At 40.2% G+C, this 23,013-nt stretch overlaps 1 protein-coding gene across 2 annotated transcripts in view; it reads left to right on the top strand.

Moving 5' to 3' along the window:
• Positions 1-23,013, top strand: part of CDH13 (cadherin 13) — a 500,018-nt gene that overhangs the window by 151,642 nt on the left and 325,363 nt on the right. For both annotated transcript variants that reach the window (XM_026092592.2, XM_026092593.2), the window contains exon 3: positions 20,206-20,414. In XM_026092592.2, coding sequence (XP_025948377.1) covers positions 20,206-20,414 — 209 coding nt within the window. The remainder of the gene's footprint in view (positions 1-20,205; positions 20,415-23,013) is intronic.

Raw genomic sequence — 23,013 nt, forward strand, 5'->3', positions numbered from 1 at the left:
TTTCCTCCTGTTTTTGGGACCCTGTCACCTTGTGTCAACCCCCAATCCAGTGGGGCATCCCCCCCCTTTCCTCGGCCCGGGTGGGAGTCTCGCGCTCGCAGCGAGTTCGGTGAAGACCTCGATGTCAGAGCACGAGGAGGCCTCTGGCAGCCTGTGCCGGCGCTGGGGCTTTGGAGAAGCTTCCCTCAGCGCAGCGATGCGTGCGGCACGTGCTGTCTGTGCTGTGCCGCCTGGGCACGGAGGCGTTTGGGGGACTCACAGGTTGGTGGTCTCACCTCGCTCTTCGCTAATGCTCCTAGCGCCCAGGTCTGGCTGTGTGCTAGTCCCGTCGCTCAGCAGGGACACGAGGCATGCCGGAAGGAAACCGGTGCTCCAATCATAAAGGTACTAGGCGAGGTTCACGAGTAGCTTCACAGACTTTTTGGGTAAAAATGGCCCAAGGTTTGCATGACCTACAGTTATGCAGATATTGAGGCGCAGAACTTTTTGCCCTTAAGTTTGAAGCATGCACAGTAAAACGCTCAGGAGCAAACCAGCAGGAAAGGCGGTAACGGGAATGAAGCGCGAGATCCCCTGGAAGAACTCGCCTTAGTGCCATCCCTCTCCTTCCCGTGGACACCCTTGGGTGGTGGGTACGCAGCGTAAGGATAACCTGCGCAGCAGCCTCCGACACTGCTGGCAAGAGTCCTCCCGTCTCGGGCACCGGGAGCACATCTATAAATAGTAGAAAACACATAGCAGCAGTTAATGTTAAAGAACTCTTCTTTATTTCTTATGTGTTTTTGTAATGGCTTTGGTGCCAGAAATAACTGAAATAATGACACAGAAACGCCCACTGAAGCAAGATATGGCAGGGTCTACACTAGAGCTTTTGTCTGTATGGAAATGTCAGCAATCATTATATTTGGGGCACAAATTGCAAGTGCAGACCTGACAAAGTAAATTTTGAAGCGTGTCCTTGAGTGTAATGCTTGAAATGTATCCTAAATTGGCAGGTTGCAAGCCATGGTGGAACAGGACTAAGACTCCACAACCTGACAGAGCCAGTGTTGAAATCTGAATAATTGCAACTACATTTTCATAGTTATTTGAATGGAAGAAGCATTGGCAGAAATTCATGAATAATTTACATTCAAGAATTTAGCAATCTGTGGTGGATAGAAAAATAAATGGCAAATCCAATAAATAAATGATTATTTTGAATTATTTGCTCTGCTCTGATGTTTGCTAAGAAGTGTCTTTTTAGACTGACTTAAAATGCTACTGTTGAATTCCTGCTTCTCAGGTAAATGCTCTGTTAAAGCAAGAGCAGAAAGTTACATACGTGTTGGAGAGAGGGGAAAAATGCAAACCAAATTGAATCTGTAACATAGGTTGTTTTTATGACAGATGATTATAAAAGGATCTTATTTGTCATGCAGCACAGATGATTATAAAAGGATCTTATTTGTCATGCAGCACAGCTGCAGTCAAAAAAATACGTAGCCTTAATGAGAAATGTTAGCTGATATATATAATGGTGAGTTATACATAATTAAAAAATGATGCAGTGAGTAAAGTTTTAAGATTTATGGAGGAAGTAACATCTGAAAAGAGAAATCCCCAGCTCCCTTCTGTGCCTTTGGGAATGTGATATTATTTTAATAAGCAAGAAATTAATTTACACAGCACCAGTATTTCTGTTTCCACATAGAGTAGATATTGGGCTGCATTAAAAAAAAAAAAAAAATCGGGTTTGCCTCACACAGTACTTCAAAGAACAAAACTAAGTCTTACTGGTTGGTAGGTAGTATTTTTTAATGGGGCAATGATGTTTTCATACTTTTTACAAATCTCTTTAATCTCATTGTTTTACAAACACTCAAATTCTGGTTTTGACACAACTGTTAAACTATATAATAGCTGATTATGTGTTATTGTATATTATTTTTTGGGGGTTGCTGTTCGTAACAGATCTTACTGGCCTGCGAGAATTTCTTATCCCACTACATTTTAGCCCACTACATTTAAAAATCTGATTCTTTTTCCTTGCTTAAATTGGACTATTCTGTTTTGACCTGGAATGAAACATTTCATTTGGAATAACTGTAAGAAGAAAACCCATGAAGGGTTGTTTTCACCAAAAGCATAATGCCTGTGTCGCCTTTCTCCAAGAGCTCAGCCATAGAAGTGCTCATTTTGGACGCGGTTTTTCCATCTTGTACAATGACACCCTCTGCCCGTTAATGAAATCTCCTGTCTAACAGCTTAAGAATTAGGGAATTCACTCAGTAATATAATAATAATGGGAACAGGGCATTGGTATTGAAAGGCTATTTGGTGAATGTCCTAACCGGGGCCTTGGGATGTGTGTTACCCTCTCTTTTGCGCTCTCAGTGGTGGAAAGTGCTCGCTTCTCCTGTAAACATGAAGAAAGCTTTTGTCCCCTGTTTGGGAGACAGGACTCCGGCTTCAAATATAAAGAGAGAACTTCAAGAGGGGAGACTGAGAACTTAAGCTTGAATGCAGAGCGTTGTATACAGCTGTGCTTCATGCAGTCATCTAAAGGATGGAGAAGGGTTCAGATATGCTATGTGGATTATTAACGTTCCACCTGAGGAGCTATTGGATGAGGAAAAGGATGTTTCCATTAAAACACTTTCTTTTTTAGTAGGCTATGATTATTTAGCACTTTTCTTTTTTTTAAAAAAAAGTCCTTTCAAAATATTTGGTGAATTTAAGTTAAAATTGCAACTAGTTTTAGAATGAGTGGAAGGTATTTTGGTAGAACTTAATGCTTTTACTTTTCTCCAAAAGTGGAGATCAGCCTGAAGACTGTTAAAAATTGTATTGACTCCAAAGTGCTCTAAAGAAAAATACTCTTCCGTAGCCTAAAATGTTAGTTATAACAAGAAAATCTCTAGCATTTGGAGCTGGAGTTTGAGGAAGAGTTGATTTCAGAGGACTGACAAACAGAGGGAGCAGTTTGATAGTGATGAATTTTCGGTGGAGTATCTTGAACAGATTTTGAATCATCAAAGTAGAGAAAGACCACAATTTTTCTGTTCACTCCAACCTTCTTTCTTTGCATGCATTACTACCTAATTGAGTTCTCTTCTGAGTAGCTGTGTTAATAGAAAAAGATATCCAAGTGCATTTTAATTCTTTCCTAATAACAATTAAATGCACTAGGTATCCGGTTTCCAAATATTAGTGTCTAGTTATTGTCCATATTCTACGTTTGGATGCTCGTGTTGGCAATTCTGAATTTTAAATATCCTTATTTAATTGTAAGTACCAATTTGAGCATCTCAGTCTAACATTTTCAACACTTCATATATGTGCTTGCCCTTGAGATGAACTTTCTGAGGTGGTTGCTGTGGCTGTGACTGATTTCTGTAGGTCATAGTATGCATTTTGAACAAATGAATTTTCAGTGCTGGTAGCCAAAACCCATTTCAGTGCAAATAAACTGACTGCTTCTGTACAAGGAGACAATGAAATAAATTTAATGTGACTCTGCCTATGAAAAGCTTTGCTGCTTTTGGAAGTGACAGTCTTTGTGCTGCTGTCTGTAGTCAAATGGTGCTTTCAGGAAGTGGTTAGCTTTCTGCACCTGTTTTGCCAGTGCCTGTCAACTATCCTTGCAGTTCTGGATTTCTTCCCAAATGCTCATTGACAGTTGTGTCAAGATGTCCACTGTTCTTCTGGGGTATGTGCAACTTTGCACAGTGTGCTGATTCAGACCATTTTATATATATATATATATATATAAAAATATATATATATTTTATTTATATATATATATAAATAAAATGGTCTGAATCGGCACACAACACACACACGTATATATGGGTGTATAAATATGTGTATGTGTGTATGTTTTTTATATATACATATATGTGAATGTGTATATGCACACACACACATATATAAAATGAGTAGTGACCTACAGATTTGTGGGCAGTTGGCAGCTCCCTGCACTGGAGACATGATGCCTGAATTTTCGTCCTGGCTCTGGGACTTGTTAGTTATGTGTCCTCAAATGAGCAATTTGTAGTTACAGAGCCTGAACTCCCAGTACGTTAAGTGGGAATCAAAGTATTTTTCCTGCATTGAGATGTATGAATGAAATGTGTGTCAAAGGTGCTTAATAATAATTTAGATCTACTGTATTAGAATCGGGTTTTTTGAAGTCAAAAGCTAATATAATAATATACTGTCTTATGATAAAGACTTGAGTTGCTTTATTTTCCTCAACTATAATGGAAGGTATCATAGATAGTTAAATGAGAGAACTAGGGAATTTCCTGGAACAGCAAGTGAATGCAATAAGAAAGTAGTGTTTATTTTTCTGGTGGAAAAAGCCAGAGAATGAGTGCAGAACTGGGAATCATTCTGGAAAGGTAACCAAATCATGCAGCATAATGTGCTGGTTGCTGCACAGGAGCCTTCCGGGTGAGCTGGTGTCAACAGCAGAGCTAACGGAAGGAAGGCAAGTAGGTGTAAATCGTGGCAGGAGAAACAGGGCCCTGAGGAACAGGGTGTGCTTCATCCTCAGCACTTGCTTGGTCATGAGCTTGTCAAGATGTGAGTATGTGGAGCAGCCTGGAGACAAAGATGGCCAAAGATGTGGCTGAATGAGAAGGGTCTGCCATGCATTTCTTGGTCAGTTGTCCTGACTGGCCAGGCAACCAAATCTCCCTAAGCCAGGGCTGTTGGAATCTGCTTTCTCCTGCAGGAGGATGTTCCCATCTCTTTTAACAGGTGCTGGGGTTGGGATATGTCCAGGAGAAGTGCTTGGCGTGCAGGAATTGGTGGTAGGGCTGTGCTCTTCATGCCAGTTCAGGATTGAGCTCTCTCTGCTTCAGCCTCCTCTGAATGTCTCCACGGTGGTGAAGAATGAGTGCAACCAGACTTGTCTCTGGCACAGCCTCAGGCTGTTAAGGGGTTGTACCAAATGGTTATACCAAATTCTGGTTTTGTTTAGCCTGCAGCCTTGCAAGGAAACTTTACTAACGAGGTTTGGAAAACAAAGGTCTTGGAGGTGATGATTAAGAGTTTAAAATTCTTAAAATAATGATATGAACAACTCTAAAGCGTGTTGTTAACGCTGTATCTATATCATTCTGTATTGAAATACAGTAACAGGTATTGCCTATGCAATAATATGTCTCACTGGTTTCATGAAAGCAGGAGTTAATAACAGAGAACTTATGCAAAGCAGTGACGGGAGAGAGAAGGGAAGGGAGGCAGTGAGAGTTGTCTAGCAGGCTGAATACACAAAGCTGTTGCTACCTGAAAACTAATTTTATTTTTAGTTAATATTCATTGATGTAAGTTCTAGTCTATTGTTAAATGATTCTAGTGAATAATTACAATCCATCACTTTGTGAAATGTTTAAGATAAGTGTAGAGTTGTAAAACCAATCTTTTTGTACTGGAATTATCACTGAAGTTGCATTGTGAAAAGCACAGCAATGCTGCAGTTTGATCATGTTCTTCGAGTCTGCAGGGCTTTCAGCGTGCGCTCAGGATTGCTCCCCTATGTTTATGTGCATTATGTCACCATTCTCATTTTCTTAGGAACCGTAGGAAAGTGTATGGCATTTCTGTATTCTCGTTTCCCTTGAATTTGTTAGCTTTTGAACACGACCCATCTGGTGAGGAGTGAATGACAACCGTTTACTCCAGAATAAAGCATGTGCTAAAATGCAAACATACAGCCTCCAGAAGCACTGAACAAAGTTTAATTAGCTGTGGAGTTCATCTAAACTTCAAACTACCAAGTTAACTTGCTGATCAGGAGTTTATAATGATGTATTTCTCGCTAGTTGATGACAAGGCATCTCTGATACCTTTCTGTTTCTAAATCTATAAATATCTTGTATGTGCGCTCTGATATAGCACAATTCATTATTAATTTATGCCTCAAATCCTGTACAGAAATACAAGGTTGCTAAGAGGCCATGTGGATGGATATATTACACTGCGTCCCTTGAAAATTTTTGGCAAATCGTATTTTCCAAACGGATATCTCACTTTGTCATGCATGTAGCCAGCAGCCAAGTGCAACACAGATATATCAGAGTACAGAAGAAGGTTGCTTTATTGTGTCCCAAGAGACTAATGGTTTGGAAGGAGACGTGAGCTGGAAAATGTGCAGATTTAGTGATCTTTTTTAATGGGTTTATAACTGGGAGCAAAGTAAAGATTGACTGAGTTTTATCTCATCTCTCTAAACTTCTTAAGCATTGTAATCATTATGGTTGCTCTAATGTGAAAGAACAGAGATAGTTATTCAAACAGATGTGCTAAGGTTCTGTACTCCAACACCATAAATAAAGTCGGGTAGTAGTTTAGGAAATCCATATCACTAATCCCTAGTGCCACTCCATTGGAGTATGTACAACTAATGGTGCTGAGGCTCAGCTAAGAGAAGGGAAGATGAAAAATGTGTGCCTTTTTCATCTATCTGACTTAGAAAAAAGATAGTATAGTAAGTATTATATTAAAAATGAATGAAATCAGTGGATTTAGGTCTGCCACAGAATGGTCTGAGCAAATTTTGTTGTGTTGGCAATCACAGTGCTAAATGAAGTTCATATGGTCTTAGGAACTGTGTAATTTATTAAATCTAAGTATTTAACTTGGTAATAACATTTTAATTATATACTGATTGTGAGTCACTACTGTCATTACTGTCTGGTAGACCAGCATCTTGTCTGATTTGTCTCCAGTGTGGTCACCATGTGAAAATAAATATATCCGACACTAGTGAGAAATACGATAAGACTATATTACTTTATAAGATATATTATTCACTAGAGGTATTCTAGAGTCCTTAATCTCTGAAGCGGAGATGTTCTGTTTTTCATTTTTAGCATAACACTTCGGTTCAACAGAAAGTCCCCATCGTGGGTGTTCTTATCTGGGATTTTGGCTCAGATAGCTTTTCGTTACACCTTTTGTTGGCTATGGAGTTTAATATAATGAAAAACCCTACTGCTTGATCACAGTTTTCTGCAAAAACTGGTATTTATTGGCTTGATCCATAGTCGGTTGAAGTTGACAAAAAGGCTTGGAAAAAATTCTGTTTTAATTTCAACCTTAGCTCGTGGCTGATGCAAACTGTATGTTAGAAACATTGTGTGCATAGTGCTAAAGGAAGGTGTCTAGCAGCAGCCAAATGTCAGGGCTGTTGGAAATGTGGAATAAGTAATTACAACAAGTTTTCACTGTCATTTGCTTCATATGCAACCACAGTTATCTGAATGTGAACCACCATGTAGTAAGGCCGCTTGTTTAAGAATCAAGCATTAGAATAGTGTTGTCACCTGGTTCATCACCGAACCATTATTGTGTTATATGTTACCTGTTTTTTCATTGTTTCTTAGTAAAAGCAGGCAAAAAAATCAGTAGCCTAATGCTCCTTGCTTGGTTTATCTGTGTGAACATATTTCAGGTTGCTTATAAATGTTCTGAACTGGCAGAATTTACTTTCCTTCAGGTCAATTCTTTTGTGGAAGATGCTTGAGCCTGTCTGTCTGCAAGTATAAAAGCCTGGATCTGATGGGAATAGAAACTGCGCTGGGAATGACTGCATAGAGCGAGATTATATGGTGCAGTTTTAATTACATTGTTCTCAGCTGTGCTCCTTGTCTGATCTTAGTGCGAGAGTCAAAATTCAATCCAAGGTTATTTGGTTCTGTAACCATTAGTCAAACTCTGATATCGTTGGAAAGAGAAAAGCATTAAGTCGAGCAAGTTTAAATCCGGAGGAGTTTTGAGAGGTGGCTTTCCTGGTTAATCTCACACAAGTGCTGCCCTTTGCAGGCTGTGAAGCTGATTTTCCATTGTTTATAGGATAAGCTGTGTGCTGGAACTGGCAAAATACTTGAGTAAAACAAAGGTTTAACCATTGACTAATTGTGCAAACTTAAATGCAGTTTAGCTGTTTAAAGGTATTCTGGAAGGGCATTCATAAACTGTGGCCTGGGGCTATATTTTAATAACACAGTTTTCAGACTGAGGACCAGAAAGGAAGCTAGGTCTGCTGTGCAGTTATCAGATCCCTTTGGAGAAATAATCTTTCTACTGGTGACCCTTAAAAAAAGGTTGAGAGAACTCAGTTAAAAGAGCTTTGAGGAATTGTCATTCCTCTGCTGTCAGGATCTTTGATGGAGGAGATGAAAAGGCAAAAGGTTTTCCCTGGAAACAGGGATAAACTTTGTTTCATTTTTTTTTCCCTGGGAAAGTTAAAGTACCCACTGAATAAATGGCTTGAGCAGGTTTTCAGTCATGGCATTACTCATTTGGCAGCTGGGAAAACAGGCCAGCAACCTCCAGTGTCCATTTTGAAAGGAAAATATTGCACAGTGGATTTATTACTCACTCATATTTCCTTTTATGTATTGTGAATGATGCATCATTCTCTATTTCTGAAACAAAGTCCTACCACTGAGCGCTGTTTGGAAATTAGTTGCACATGGCACAAGCTGAAAGCTTTATTCCTGGGGATGCCTTTTAAGAAAACACTTTTGTACATTGAGAAAGCATTTTGTAATGATGATTACTGCAGGAAAGGGTTGCTGTATATGGATGTCCATGCAGTGATGTTCTTTCACATTTCCTAGCATGTCCTGCCCAATAGCCTGGCTGCTTATCAGAGCGGTGAGGTTAGGAAGCAGCCTGTGCATGTCGTTGCTGAATTACAGATTAGCTGTATAATACACAGGAGGTGAAACCAAGATCCGAGATTGAGAAGACAGTCGATATTGCCTCAGCACAATATCTGTGGATAATGTCTAAAAAGCACTTTGTATTAATAGCTTATTTAATGAAAAGCTCCTGCACTTTGACTCCTTTTCTCAATGTATTGTTAGAGAGAGATCAAGCAATTTTTCCCCCCCCCCCCCATCTCTGAGAAAAGCAAGCATGTGAGTGGCTGTCATGGATTTGGTATGGGATGAAAGATAGTTTTTTCTTTTCTTTTTTTTTTTTTTTTCCTTCTCTCATCCTCAAATCGCTGAGGTATTCGTATATCCAAACGAAAGAGCAGACAAAGTGGCCGTTCCTCCAGCGAGGCCCAGGATGTCGTTTCCGTCATTTAGTGGCCTGTGTCCTTCTGGCCCAAGCTTCAGCCAGGCAGAAATACGGGCACTATTTAGTTGGCGAATCGTCTGTTCATCTACATTACATCCGAATTTCAAGCAATTTCACTTAAGGCTCTTGAAATACTGCTTTTAGTTGAGTATCAACGCAAGTGTGTGCCATTAGGGAAAAAAAAAGGGGAGAGGAGGAGAAACAAGAAATTATGACAGATCACATTAAGAAATGACAGATCGCTGTAATTATAACAAACCGACCTTGAAGACAAACAGTTTTAATTGTGAACTTGAAGGGGAAAAAAATCCCCATGACCTGCAGCTAATTGTCTAGTTAACTAAAAACACTTACTAAATGAATCTGTTGCTTCTGAGACATTTTAAAACATAGTGGTGTGAATAAGGGACTCTTTTTTTGTGCTGGTTGCACTATAGTGATTTCCTGTGACTGATTGCTTGTTGTTATTTTTTGGCATCTACTGGCAGCAATTTATTTATGTATTTAAAGTCTCCTGGGACGCTGTTTATTCTGCTGAATATAACTCCAACTGATTAGTTTTCAATAAATTACATATATCAAGAAATTTCATTGGGACAGTATTTAGGGTGACTGCTCAAAGATCAGATGTGTTTGTGAAGCCAAGAACATTCATGGTTAAGAGTATACGGCTTGTTTCTTTATTCAGCCAACATTTAAAGGAAATTATCCATTATATCCCACTGGGAATTCTTGTATGACCTCTGTCCCATCTTGCTCTACTATAGGATACAAATAATTTCAGATTAACAAACTTCTCATGGTAATTTGCAGAATCACAACATATTGAATACATTTGAATGTCTTTGATTCTGTCTATTTGTGTCACAGACTCAGCTTGTAAAATTTTGTAAGAATCTAAAATTAATTTCCTCTTACGTTCTCCTGGGGTTCTTAGCAAAATGTTATGTAAATCTGGTCTAAAGGAAAAACATTGAACATTTGCATCACAGTGAGAAACCCTTTCATCGGCACGAGCAAGATGAAAAAGAGTCTTTTCTAGATAGCACTGCTGGGCTTGGGGTCGGGTGGACTGCTCCGAAGCAACGCTGTGTTAACGGTGAAATGACGTGTTCTTCCACACGTGTTACAGCTCCTTGGAGGCTGTGGCTGCCCAGATGTAGTATCTGAACAAATGTTCTCTGCATTCCCATAGACACAAGAGCTCTGTTTAAATCGGGCTATGTGTTGTGTTCAAAAGGTCAATGACCGTGATAGAGCATCATCAAAGGCTTTTTCGGATGCGTGCACTGACATCCCATTTTTGTTGAAACTGTAATTTTTCTCCAGGGCTAAGAGCAGAAGCTGCAGTATTAACATGCCTTATAATCAGCCACTGACCAAAGAGATCAGTCAATAACATGTCTACCCTGTAATGAATAAGTTGGGATAACTTCCAGCTGAGAAGTCATTACTGCTTCTTCCACTTGGTTAGATTTTTGTCCTAAATGAGACAACAGGCAGCAAAGGAATCTGTGAAGATATGTAATGTGAGCTGGTGAAGTCTGGCTTGAGGGTTTTTTTTGCCTTAGTTTTTATTGTAGTGTTTGAATTTTCCTGTAATTTCAAGCAGTTGGGAGTGTTGGGAGAAGTGGTGTTTTTTTAAGAATGCAAGATGTGATTGAGGGATGCTTTTCTCTGCGAGGAAAGGAAAGAGGGAGCTCTGCGGAAAAGGCAAAGATGAGCAAGGGCCTACTGTGCTGAGAAACACGGGAGTCCTTGACGTCGGTGTGGGCTGAGCTGTGCCGCTCGCACGGCCAGCTGTGCTCTGAAGCAGCTCGCCTGGCTGCATCCAGCCCCGAGTGTCCCCACTCCGCTTTCGGCACCTATAGGAAGCACCGCTCTTATTGGCGCTACGTTCTTCACGGGTATTTTAACAGTGTAGAAAACCTGTGAATGTTAATAGCTACCAGAAACAGTGTGGAGAGGGTATTCTTGGAAGAGCAGGTTTGGACACGCTTGCGTGAGCCAAACCATTAGCCGAATTGTTGCAGTTTAACAGGCTGGTTGCCCAAATCTGGTGTAAATGGCGCGGGGATGTTTGCTGGTTCAGGTAACTGGTGCAGATGTTATTAGCGTGTGCAAAGATGAAGTATGTTGTTTGGTTCTTGCTCTTCCAAAGAAATTGAATATAGATGTGTATTTGTGCGTGTTAAGCGATCCTTGCTAGCTTTTGATGAGCATTGTACTGTTGCTTATGTTTCTTCTGTCTTTGACTATCCAGATGCTAAATAAAATAAGTCATCATTATAATTTACTTCAGGAAGCATATAAAGAAATTACGTAGATACAAGAGGATCATAAACATGCTGTGGGAGATAATAACCTTACTGTTGTTGGATTTTTTTTAAATCGTTCTATAGCAGTTCCACTGCAGAGCTGAAATTTAGCATTAAACTCTATTTAAAAAAAGCTCTTATGAAAAGGATTTTTATTAAATTCATTCACTTAGTTCATTTTCATGAAAGTTCAATAGGATGCTTTCTGTAAAGGAACTTTTTAGTCTTGCTTGTAGCTTTTTCGAGACACAAACCTATTATTTCAAGAGCACTTTTAGATTTGAAATAATGATAAACTGATATTTTAATGATCAACCTGTCTGACTTTTAGAAAAGTTGTGGTTTTGATAACTTTCTAGTTTTCTTCTCTACTCTCCAGTTTAAAAAACAAATAATAACAACTCTGATGATGGCAAGTCATTGCTAAACATGCCAGGATTGGGCTTGATAGAGATTAGGGCTAACAGCAAAAACTGTGAGCTGCTTTGCTTTCCAAAATAAATTTGGAGTCAGGCATCCAAAGAGTTCACCACCACCCTAAGGGGTCAGGATACAATTTCTGTCATCTGTTAATTTGTAGCTTAGATTTCACTTTAAAGGGACTGACTTTGTTTAAAAAACAAAACAAAACAAAAAAAAACTGAAGTCAGGTGTGGGAGGTGTTGCTAATTGCAGAGGAGGCAAGAGTAATGTGGCAGCTGCCCTGAGGCAGATGTCTCTTGCTTGGGAAGGGAGTGCGTTGTGCTGAACGGCATTGCCCACCTCCTTCGTCCCAAAATCTGGCCATGGAGTGATAGCAGTGGGTTTCTAGCAGTGTTTCTGTCCGAACCATTCCTGGTTCCCATCTCACTGCACACCAAGCGAGTGTAGGGAAAGGTGCTCGTTGACATATACTAAGAATTCATTTTGGTTCAAAAAGTTGGAATTAACTTTTGATAGTGTCTAGTGTTCTGTCTGCACTTTAAGTGATCCAGAAGCGTGGTGGGTAGCATGTCCCTCTTTCCGTTCCTTTTCCTCCTCCTGTCCTAGGTGTTCTTGCAGGACACCAGCAGGAATGAACAAGGTGTGGGCTCCCTCTCCAGCCTGGCCTCCAGAGACGGTTGTGAAGGCATCTCGGGGGGAGGGAGAGAAGCTGTTTCTCCTAAGTGACAATATTGCTGGCTTGAAAAACAAGATTTCTTTTATTTCCTAGCTGCCTTTGTCATTAGCTGTTGTCAGAGGATGCTCTCCTATTCTTGGATGGGTATGGCCTGTCCAGATAGGTTGGTTCATCCTATTCATCTTGACAAACTGACCTATCAAAGATTCCTAAAACTTTGTGTTTCTGTTGGTCTCTTGTATGACACCCCTTAGCTTTTGCCGCTAAGACTCGTGGGTCCAGCAGTGTGACTAACACGGGTCCTGTGGTGGCCTCATATCATCTCTCTAGCTGCACGTCCGCCGTCTTCACTCAACCTCCTTGCTTATTGCTAGCTAGAGCTTCAGTAGGTTGTGGTACTTTATGAATCATTGCTTCCCCCTACAACAGCACTTGAAAGCATTTGCTTTTGCTTCAGTCATCCCCTTCCTCTCATCCTAGTTAATGAAGTTCAGCTTTGCCAGTTTTCTGTCTGTTTAACTTCTGTACTTTGCTAATATCTTCGAGCAGGGAGGATTTTTTGCCGCAGCCAAGAGATGCCTGCTGGGCTGGAAAGTTAAGTTGCCTTTGTGCAGCTGTAACATGCTTTTCTCGCACCTCTAGACCTCTCTCAGATACAGCTCCAAAAGGAGAGAGACTGGCAGTTTCAACATGCTCTGAAGTCACCTGTTAAAATGAATGAATACAGGATAAAGGTGCACAGGACAAAATTCTCTTCATGCCAAAACTCCCACTGATTTAACAGGGCTAGACTGTATTTACAAAAAGGATCGTAAACTTAGTTGATATAGCAATTAAAACTGTGTGTTTGGTGTGTATTCTCGATGTGAGATCTCACTGAGGAGCTGTTTTGTTGCTAGCTATCACCCAACATAAAAATATGCATATGTAGAGACAGAGTAAGTTTTTATGTGCTGATATATACATATGTGCATATGTATATTCAGAATACCTGTTTAGAGATTTTGTCAGAGGGAAAACCATGGATTCTGTATTTCTGCTCAAAATGCATTAAAACTTCTGAGAATGAAACTGAAAAATAAGACTTTGAAAGAGGAATATATCAGCTTAATGTGCTGTTGAATGCAAGAGACTTACTTCACCTTGTGTTTTGTTTTTATGTAGTTTTACGAGAGATCTGATTGCTAACCTTTTAATGTTTTTAAAATGGTATTCATTAAAACATCTGTGGTTCATTGCCATAAATATCACAGTTGTGTCGAATCCTCAAGTGTGTGGCCCGTCATAACAGGGAGGTGGGCTGCACTGAAACGATGAATCCTAGGCACTGGAGATTCCTTGCTGAGGTCTATTAAAGGTAACGTTTCTGAGCACAGCTTCAGTTTCCCATCTTTATAGTAATAGACTTGGGATCCTACACAAGAATACTTCTTCCAACAGTTGCCATGATGATAAAATTAAAGTCAGTGATTAAAGCCTTGGGATGCACACAGGTGTCAGCATTAATGAATCTAGTTGGTGGACAAAAATATTCAGTGCAAATCACATGAGATGCAGCTTTCTCACAAAAGGAGTAAAAGTCTAGTACAGGAGGCTGAGAAATGAGCTGAGGGCGATGAGTGACATGCATGTTGTTTTTCATTGGGAGATGCTTGGCAGTATTTTCATTTTGCTTGCATGGAGTTTTGGAGCCTGTCTCATACCATATGGCATATTAAGCACAATAAAGATGTTCATTTGGCAGCTGGAGCATGACTAGGAACATCAGAAGAGTCATATATGCATCAATAAAGGAAGAACTCTGCCTTCATGTAAATAAATGTTAGATCATTGTTTTAATTGCCCATTGAGTTCTTGACAATGAGACGTAACCACTTTGTAGTCACATCTGGAATAGCATTTCCCATACTTTAGATTTGAGATTATAGTTGAACAGTGACTATTCTTAATTTTTTGCACTTCTGTCGCACCTGGAACACTAGACGCAAATGATTTTGCCGAGTGCTGTATAAACACAGACCAAACAATTGGTGGCTGCCCTGAAGAGCTTGCAATCTAATTAAACTCCTTAAGCTCTAACTCTGCGCGCGTGTGTGTAAGAGGACGGGAGGTTTTAATGTACATGGACCCTTTCACCAGGCTACTGTTCAATCTGTTATGCTGCAGCTGAGTAATATGAATAATGCCACTTATATGTTTATACTACCTATTTTTTTCTGCTTTCTATCTCATAACTTTACTCAAACCTCGTACCTATGTGGCCAGTGCATGAACATCTCAATTACATCATAAACACCATCATACATCACAAACATGTCACATCACCATGGTTGCCAGGTAGCGAAGCGTTATGTATTGGAAGACGACCCTTTTAGTTCAGCGGACTGTTGGTGGCTCTGGTTCTGGTCTCTTCTCTCTATGAACCTTAGTAGACTTGGAGCACGCAATATCCATCCAACGGACAAAGATTTTGGTAACTACTTCTGGGGTAATTGGAGATTATTTTAATAATCTGAAAATACCTTATTAGAAGAACTGTTTGTAATAGGATATTTTATGTCTAATAAGGGACATCCATGTCTTCCTGAAATCTGACATTTTTATAATTTAGATAGCTTCTCAATAGGACTCTGAGTTGTTTTCTGTTTCCTCGCCTGTGCTCATTAATCTTGTTTTCAGAAGCTCTCAGTCTCACACCCAAATTTGCTTTGCCCTGGGAGAGATTGCAGGACACAGCTCACTGAATTGGCTGTGCAGGGGGGCACAATGGTTAGTTCACCGTCTTTCCATAGTTTTTCTTTTTCTTGACTGAAGCCAACATGTATAGGCCTAATGTATGTTAATACACAGGAAAATGAATTGAATCTAAGACCTGTATGTCTAGAAGAGGCTTCAAGGTGCCACCTAGTCCATTGTCTTGCTCTGAAGCAGGATCAGGTACTGAGACTGGTTTTGAGTGATTTTTGGATTAACCTTGTGTTTGATTAAACCCTTGTTAAAACCCTGCAACAATAGGTATTCAGCATGTCCTTCGTGGTAAGCTACCTTTTATAGCTAGAAAGCTTTCTCTAAAACCCGACTGAACCTTGCCTTAACCCAGGGCACCAAACCCTTCTATAGCTTCTCATATACTGATGAGTTTGTTTGATCTTGGCGGATGTGTGGAGTAATTAATTAATCACTTAAACTTTTATATGGAGATTTGTATACAGAGATTGTGTGTGTATACATACATACATATATATACATATATATATACACACACACACATTTAGAGTACCAGCAACCTGTAAGCTTCTTTAAGAGATACAGTGCCTCAGACAGGAAATCTGAGTAAGCTGCTGAAGTTGAAACCCCTCAGGTGTCCCATGAGTGCCTGGGGCACAAGCGTGGGACACCGGGGCAGGGAAGCATGGGCTGCGCTACAGCCACACTCCCAGTACTGTAACTTCTGGGTATCTGTGCTGGCTTTTTCCCAGAAGCGATGCAAGTTTAAGGAAGCAAATGTTCTCAAGAGGGATCATCAGAAGAGTGACTGGGAGTGTAACTGGGATCTTGTAAGAAGTTCACCAGTCTTTCCAATCCAGGAGGTATCACGGTTCTGATAAAGTTTGGATTTACTCCTAACTTCAGACTAGTGATTTTATCTAAAGCTATGCTTATCGTCAGCTCTTAACAATTTGCTTCGGTTTCTTCTCCATTGGCCCTTGGTCCGAGTAATCTTCAGTGTTCTCTATCCTTATGATCACTTCATCTCCTTCCACCCACTTCTAATTTCTCTCCTACCTATCAGTAGCTCCCAGAGCCTTTTCATTTTCTTTCCCTCTCCTTGCTATTAACCTTGTCAAATACTCTTGTTTCTGTGGTAGAATGGGGAATTGAAAGCATCAGTGCTTTTGGATGAGATACGGTGAGAAAACAGTTTCCCACCTTCAAGCGACTCCACTTCTGCCCCTGGAAAAAGTGCAGAGTTTCAGAAAGGGTCAATGGATGAGCAAAGTATGAAAGGTCTAAAAGTGCCAAATTTGTAACTTCAAGTGAATATAAAATATAGATCCAAGTACATCCGCTGATTCTGTGTGTCCGACCTGCGTGAGGTCTCGACTTTCTGCAGTGCACCCAGATGGCAGCAACGCAGGAGTCTGCAGGTTCGCGAGTGCCGAGCAGCAAGGTGGGAGCGACGTACTGGCCGCGTCGCCCCGCTGAAGTACAAGGCAGTGTGAGTGCAGCTTGGCTGGTGACGCTCCAGCCCTGAACCCTTGCTTTTGTTTTTAAGCAATTGCTTTCTCATGTTCGTTAGGTTTTAGTACTTTTAATTTTTTTGACGTTACTGGGAGACTTTTTACTCTTAACGTAATTGTCAGAGAGGGAGATGTCAAATTTTTCCAGGTGTAAAGTGTTAATAGACTGGTAGGTCACCTGCACCTTTTGGTTATGAGAAGGACATGTTTGTTCAGTATAACAAGGTACAGTCCTAGGGCCTTGTTTGATTGTTTTTTACAGGGAGGAAAAAAGTTAAAAGGCAATCCACTCATAATTCATCAAGACTGTAATCTATACAGTGATTAGAATAGAGAATTTCAACTTCCCACGTTTGTGGTGACAGGGAAATTTTGTCTTTGTGGGTTGATAGCTTTAGGAGATTGCAGTGAATCTGTTAAAATGCCTGTCATATCAGCAACATAAATTGCAATGGGTGGTTTTATACTAGAGTGGCTTGCTAATAAACAATCTTCCATCAAATTGCTACTGTGATTGCAGAAATCTTTGAGTGCTGCCTGGTCTCAGCGACCAGCCACGGCCCTTCGGACGGCGTGGGCGCTGGTGCAGACTGCAGTCATGTAGACTTGGCACTGTAAAGTTGTTTGAAAGTGCTGCTGCTCCAAAATTCTGTTTTCTCACTTTTACTGCAGTGTAAGATATTGCAAGCAGGGGTCTACGATATGACAGATTTGGATAGATTTGTCTGCGGGGACTGCAGTAGCTGTGGGGAAAGACAGCTTTTTGTTTCCCTTTTTTTATTCGTAATCCTTTTTGCTTTCAGCAAAATTCAATGAAATGGCAAATGTGCTGACGAAATTCTGCTTTGCTGTCCCACTGTGAGTCCAAGGATAGTACTCTTACCCTTGAGTAAGTCAGAGGAAATGAGAGCAGGATTTAGTTAAAACATGTAAGCAAGCTCAAAACTTCTACAGAAGTAAATCTGGCAGCTACTTGGATAATTTTTGTACAAGAAACTGTTGACAAAAAATTTAGCTACTTCTCAGTAAGATGATAGGCAGGCATGACTATAGGTTCAGAACTTGATGTTCTTCTTAAATCCCACTTCAGCCTCCTAATTCCTTTGTGGATGTGGCAAAGAGTGTCACATACACATTCTTCTGTGCAGTTTTTGAATTTTGGGGCATTTGGGGTTTTTGCTTTTGCTTAATTTTTAATTTGATCTTTCTTGTTGTTATGCATCATAAAATAAAAGTGTATATGAATTTTGGAACTGGCAGTAGTTCTTTCCCCCTGTGATTCTTCTACCTTGGGGCCCAATCCCAGTGAATGTCCAGAAAGAAGGGATTTGCATGAGGTCTTCTGGCAGCTTAGGCTTCAAATTGGCATGTCTGGAAAGAGATACAAAATTTGGTTTGGCTTGGAGGCATCTTGATGAAGAGGGTTTTTGAAATTTCCTAGCAGTGCTGTGTGGCGAGCCCCACTACTGGGAAATGTGGTTGTTTTTTTGTTTTTGTTTTTTTTTTTCCTCTTTGAAAACAACAACCAAATCCAACAGGATAATAAATACACAATGAATTTAAACAATTACAGAAAGTGCTTTATTTTCAGTAAACTGTATTGTCTTTGATTGTCTGTAGTCCAGGCTTCCCTGTCTGTATTCATTTCTAAAAATGTAATGCAGTTTCTAAAGATCCAATAGAAATGAAATATAAGATTGAAATAGCAAGAACATACAGCTAAGTTTAAAAAAAAAAAAAAAAAAACTTTAGTAACAGTAACTTGAGAAGCAGGTCTGGAATATAGAACAGATTGTCTGCAAAAGCACATGCAAATACATTTTTCTCAGATGTATAAACCTGAAAAGTTGACTTGGGAGCTAAAAGCTTGGGGTGATGAAGGCCTCTGCGAGGACAAGATGCAGCTGAGGTTCCATCATGATGCAGCATGCGATCACCGCAGCATTCAAAGGCTGGGGTACCTGTTAACCCCCCTAGGTCTTTTGGAGCAAAACTAGCAATTGCATAAATCTATAATGGCTAAGAGGACTAACATAACTGAGTGCATGAGGAAGCTTGTGTCCTGACTAATGCTAAATTTGCCAAAGGATCGAAGAAAAATTAGCATACTTTTTCCTGTTGAGTTAAATACAGATGAAAAATGAATCCTAGCTGTAGCTTGCTTGCTGTACTGCAAATTATTTTAATGATGTAATATGTTCTAATTGCAATCAAAGTGCTGTTACTTTTTTATGTATTTTACTTTTTTTTTAAAAAAGTAGTGTGTGTGGGGAAGACAGCAGAGAAACCCCACCATTGTAAAAAAAAATAATCACTTGTGTTCCATTGATTGCCTAATAACATAGATATATTTGGAGTTTTTTGGTCAGCTGTAACCTCTCCAGAAGATCAGCTGGGGGAAAGCTGTGATGGTATGGTAGAGCTAGGAAGAGAGAGCTGGATTCCCACCACCAGCACGATGGCCATACTGCTCCCCTCTGTCCTCCCAGCCCCTGGGGATCATGTCACTTGTGCAGATGGGAAGGGTGAGCCAGGTTTCCTCCCAGTCTGAAGGGGAAAGTCTTTCCATTTTTCACCCTGCGGAGGAGTACTGTAATCCCATGTGTCACATCTATCTGGAGGGGTTTGCTTCTGGCTGTCCTGGGGATATTGGGCCACTTTTAGCGAGGAGTTTACACATGGGTGAATATTTTAGGGACAGATTAGTGTTATTGGCTGGTAGTTACACTGCTAATCCTTGTTCTAGTATTTTGTGCAAAGTGAATCTACCAGACCTGGAAAGGCATTTGAGGCAAAGTCTGAAACCTTTGTGCTACATGTTTCTCTTTATGCTAGCCCTAGTGAATATTTTAAATCTTCCATGTAAAGTGAAACAGGGCTATTAACCTTATTGTTTAATAAAGAGTTCTTAAAATCCATAGTTATAGTGCAGGTAATGCACTATATCAAAATTCAGATATTTAATAAGAAAATATTATAGTTTGATTTTTGTTGTTGTTCTTGTATAACATTCTTGCAGTAGAATATGAAGTAGTAAATTCTGTAAGCGACGAGTTCCAAGAATAATGTGCTGGATATCTGAAACCTACTTTGCCAGCTGAAAAGGCTTTTTTTGATGGAGGGGAATGACAAGGCCTCTGTTGCTATTGCCTAATTTGAAGAACTATATGTTCATTTAGTGCTTTTGATTTGAGTGGTCACAAAATATTAATGTCCAGAGTGTTTAATTTATCTCTTACCTCACCAATTAGCATGGTAAAAATCTCTTCATCCTTCTGAAACTATGTATTCATAAGATTGTCTATGAAATTATAGTCGCACGGACATAAAGCTTCTTTGAAAGTTTTCCCCTTAGATTGGAGCCATTTCTTCCTGACATCTATGAACAAGCCACTAACACAAAAATCTTTGAAGTTTATGTTCCAAAGTGGATACTTAAACTTGTTTCTTCTATTTTTTCCAGTGGTGTTTGATGACTGCCAGGGGAATAACAAATTGAACTTTGAAGTTTCCAACCCAGACTTCAAGGTGGAAAGCGATGGGTCTTTAGTTGCGATAAAGAACGTATCGGAAGCTGGCAGAGCCTTGTTTGTCCACGCGCGGACTGAGCACGCTGAGGATATGGCAGAAATTTTGATTGTTGGAGCGAATGAAAAACACAGTGCATTAAAGGTAAGATAAATAGAAAGGGCTAGAAGAAAGTGCCAAGGAGATGCTGCTATGTATTTAAGTGACATCTAGGACTGTAAACAGTTTTAATTTCTTGGCAGAGAACAAAATTCAGGCATTAAAAGATGTAATATGTCTTCAGGTATAAATGCTGAATGTTCACAAAGAATTGATTCAAATGAAAGAGCCTGAGGACCAAAATCAGCTGATTCCACCTGCGTGCGTTATTCCAGATAGCTATTGTTTGGCCATTACTGAAAATCGCAAAGTCTTACTCTAAATATGTAATTTAGGATTTCCAAAACCTTCATGTTTGGTCCAAGTCTAAGAGGAATGTAGGAATGCATTTGAGGCTGTGGAATGTAAATTTTTGTATAGATGTGTTTATATGGTGCCATTAGCTCTTAAACTACACAAACATCTTCAGGCAAATAGTGACCTGGTCGGTTGGTCGGTCTGTCTCTGCAGCAGTGATTTTCTGTTCTTCTCTGCCCTCTGAATACTATGTCCTTTCTTTTCAACTGCAGAATTACAGTGTAATGCTAACCTCATAGTATGGGAAAAAGTGCTTCACAAATTGATTGAAATGTTTACTTCATACCCACGAGAGTAACAAAAGAAAACCTGAGATAGCCTTCGTTTCTGTGCTGTGGCATTTCGGAAGGAGGCAGGCAAGACAGTGACTTACTAGACAATTAAGCCTGGTACCTTTACAGACCTATAATTTCAAGGAAGTACAAAGAAGCCATAATGAGAATGACTGATTTATTGTCTTATTTTAGTATTTAGACTCTCAGCTGGCAGCCCTGTCATTGTATTTCCAACAATAGCTTAGTGTAACTTAAGTCGTCCATTAAAAAATTCTAGCTTTAGAGGAAGGGTTGAACAAACTTCTCAAAGTCTGTGGTGGAGGAAAGATTTTGATCTGCACTTTAAGCTGCACAAGATGTGAATATAGATTGCCAGTGAGGGAAAAACTATCAGAACGTGTAACTGTGCAGAGAGCTGATCAGAACACTTAGATGGAATTTAATTTTATTTAAATATGCCATTTCTTCACAAAGTTCAATTTTAACAAAGTCATACTTGAGAGAGTGTCTTACACTGGAGATGTGGATTCAGGACCACGCACTGCCAAATGCAGAGTAGGAAGGCTATGCTTGGAGGAGCAGGGCGCTTGGCTCTCCCATGGCTGCGGCTAGCAAGATGTGTAACTTCGGGTGCGTTCATGAGAACATTCAGACGATTTTGTTTTCACTCCAGGTTTCGAAAGCTTAAACCCTTTGAAAACGGAATTCACGTTCCCTAGTTAGGAACTGCTGAAACCATGGAGGCGTTTGAGGCATCATTGACAGCAGATGTGGAGTTAAACTTCATGGTATTGGTTTCTCCATGATGATCTGATTCTTATTTTTATTCTCATTTTCTTAGGGAAGCAGCCCTTCCATCCTCTTCAAGAGGAAATTTTGTATAACAGTTAAAATTCTGGGGGAGATCTTAACCTTCTGAGTAGGAATTAACAGATCTGTTTTTGTACTGGCTACATAGGTTTATCAGTGAGTTTTTCTCTATACCTCATGTTCTGGTTCTGGCTAGCTTCTCCTCAAAATGTTCCAGCAATATTAGTTAATGCCTGGTGCTGAAAGTTATCACCAGACTCCCTTTAAAAGCCAGACCTAATTTGGCCCTACTCCTGCATTCATTTCCAACCACTTTGTTACTCCAGAGTGAGAAAACCAGTCTAACTCTGATCTATTCTGCCACGTGCTGGTCTTCCCTCGGTAGGTGGGTCTGCAGAGCAGCCTCATAAAATCTTCCCTGCCCGCATTCCTCACTGCTTTATGGATTCTGATGTTCAGCTCGTAACTAGAAGTTTGCCCTTTTAATACGGTGATCTTTGGTGTCTGCGATGCCGCTGGGAGTTAGTTGATGCATTACTGCGTGCTGGGGAATCAGTGTGGTGAGCATCATCCCCCTCCTTCAGGGGAATATTGAAGGTCCTTGAGGCTGGCTCTCCAACCCGGGCTGCCGTCAGTGCTCTGTAGATGTTAAAGAGGTTTCACCGACCGTTTCAGCTATTGTTTGCCTATTTTGAACGTAACACAGATGGTCCTGTATTTGTTTGTCATACTTGAGAAGGATAGAAAGATTACTGTGTCCTATCTGAAGTGATTTTATGATAAATTTGAACTTAATCCTTACTTTTACAGTCTGAATGCGTCAGCATGGAAACAGCAAAACTGCTCCATCTGTTTACGCAAGGAACCTTGGCTAAGAAACGCTCAGGTGGAGCCTGAGTATTTCCACGCAATTCTGTAGGGTGAAGCTGAGCACATGCTGGAGCACTGCTTAGCATTCAGGGCTTAGAGTGTGGCACCTTGTGTAATTAGGGGATAAGTAGTTCTTAAATAATTCCCTATAGCCAGCAACTGCCTTTTCTTTTCTGAAAGTGCGTAACCTACTTCCGTGAAATCCTATTGTTAGCGTTTCTAATTGCAGTTTTCCAACGTGTTTGGAAGCGACTGACAACGACGCTCTCTAATGCTGACTGACAGCCTGGATAACCTCAGCTCTGAGCCTGGGAAGAGATAGCATGATTCCT

Source organism: Dromaius novaehollandiae, chromosome 13 (genome assembly GCF_036370855.1).
Source record: "Dromaius novaehollandiae isolate bDroNov1 chromosome 13, bDroNov1.hap1, whole genome shotgun sequence".
In the NCBI taxonomy this organism is placed as follows: domain Eukaryota; kingdom Metazoa; phylum Chordata; class Aves; order Casuariiformes; family Dromaiidae; genus Dromaius; species Dromaius novaehollandiae.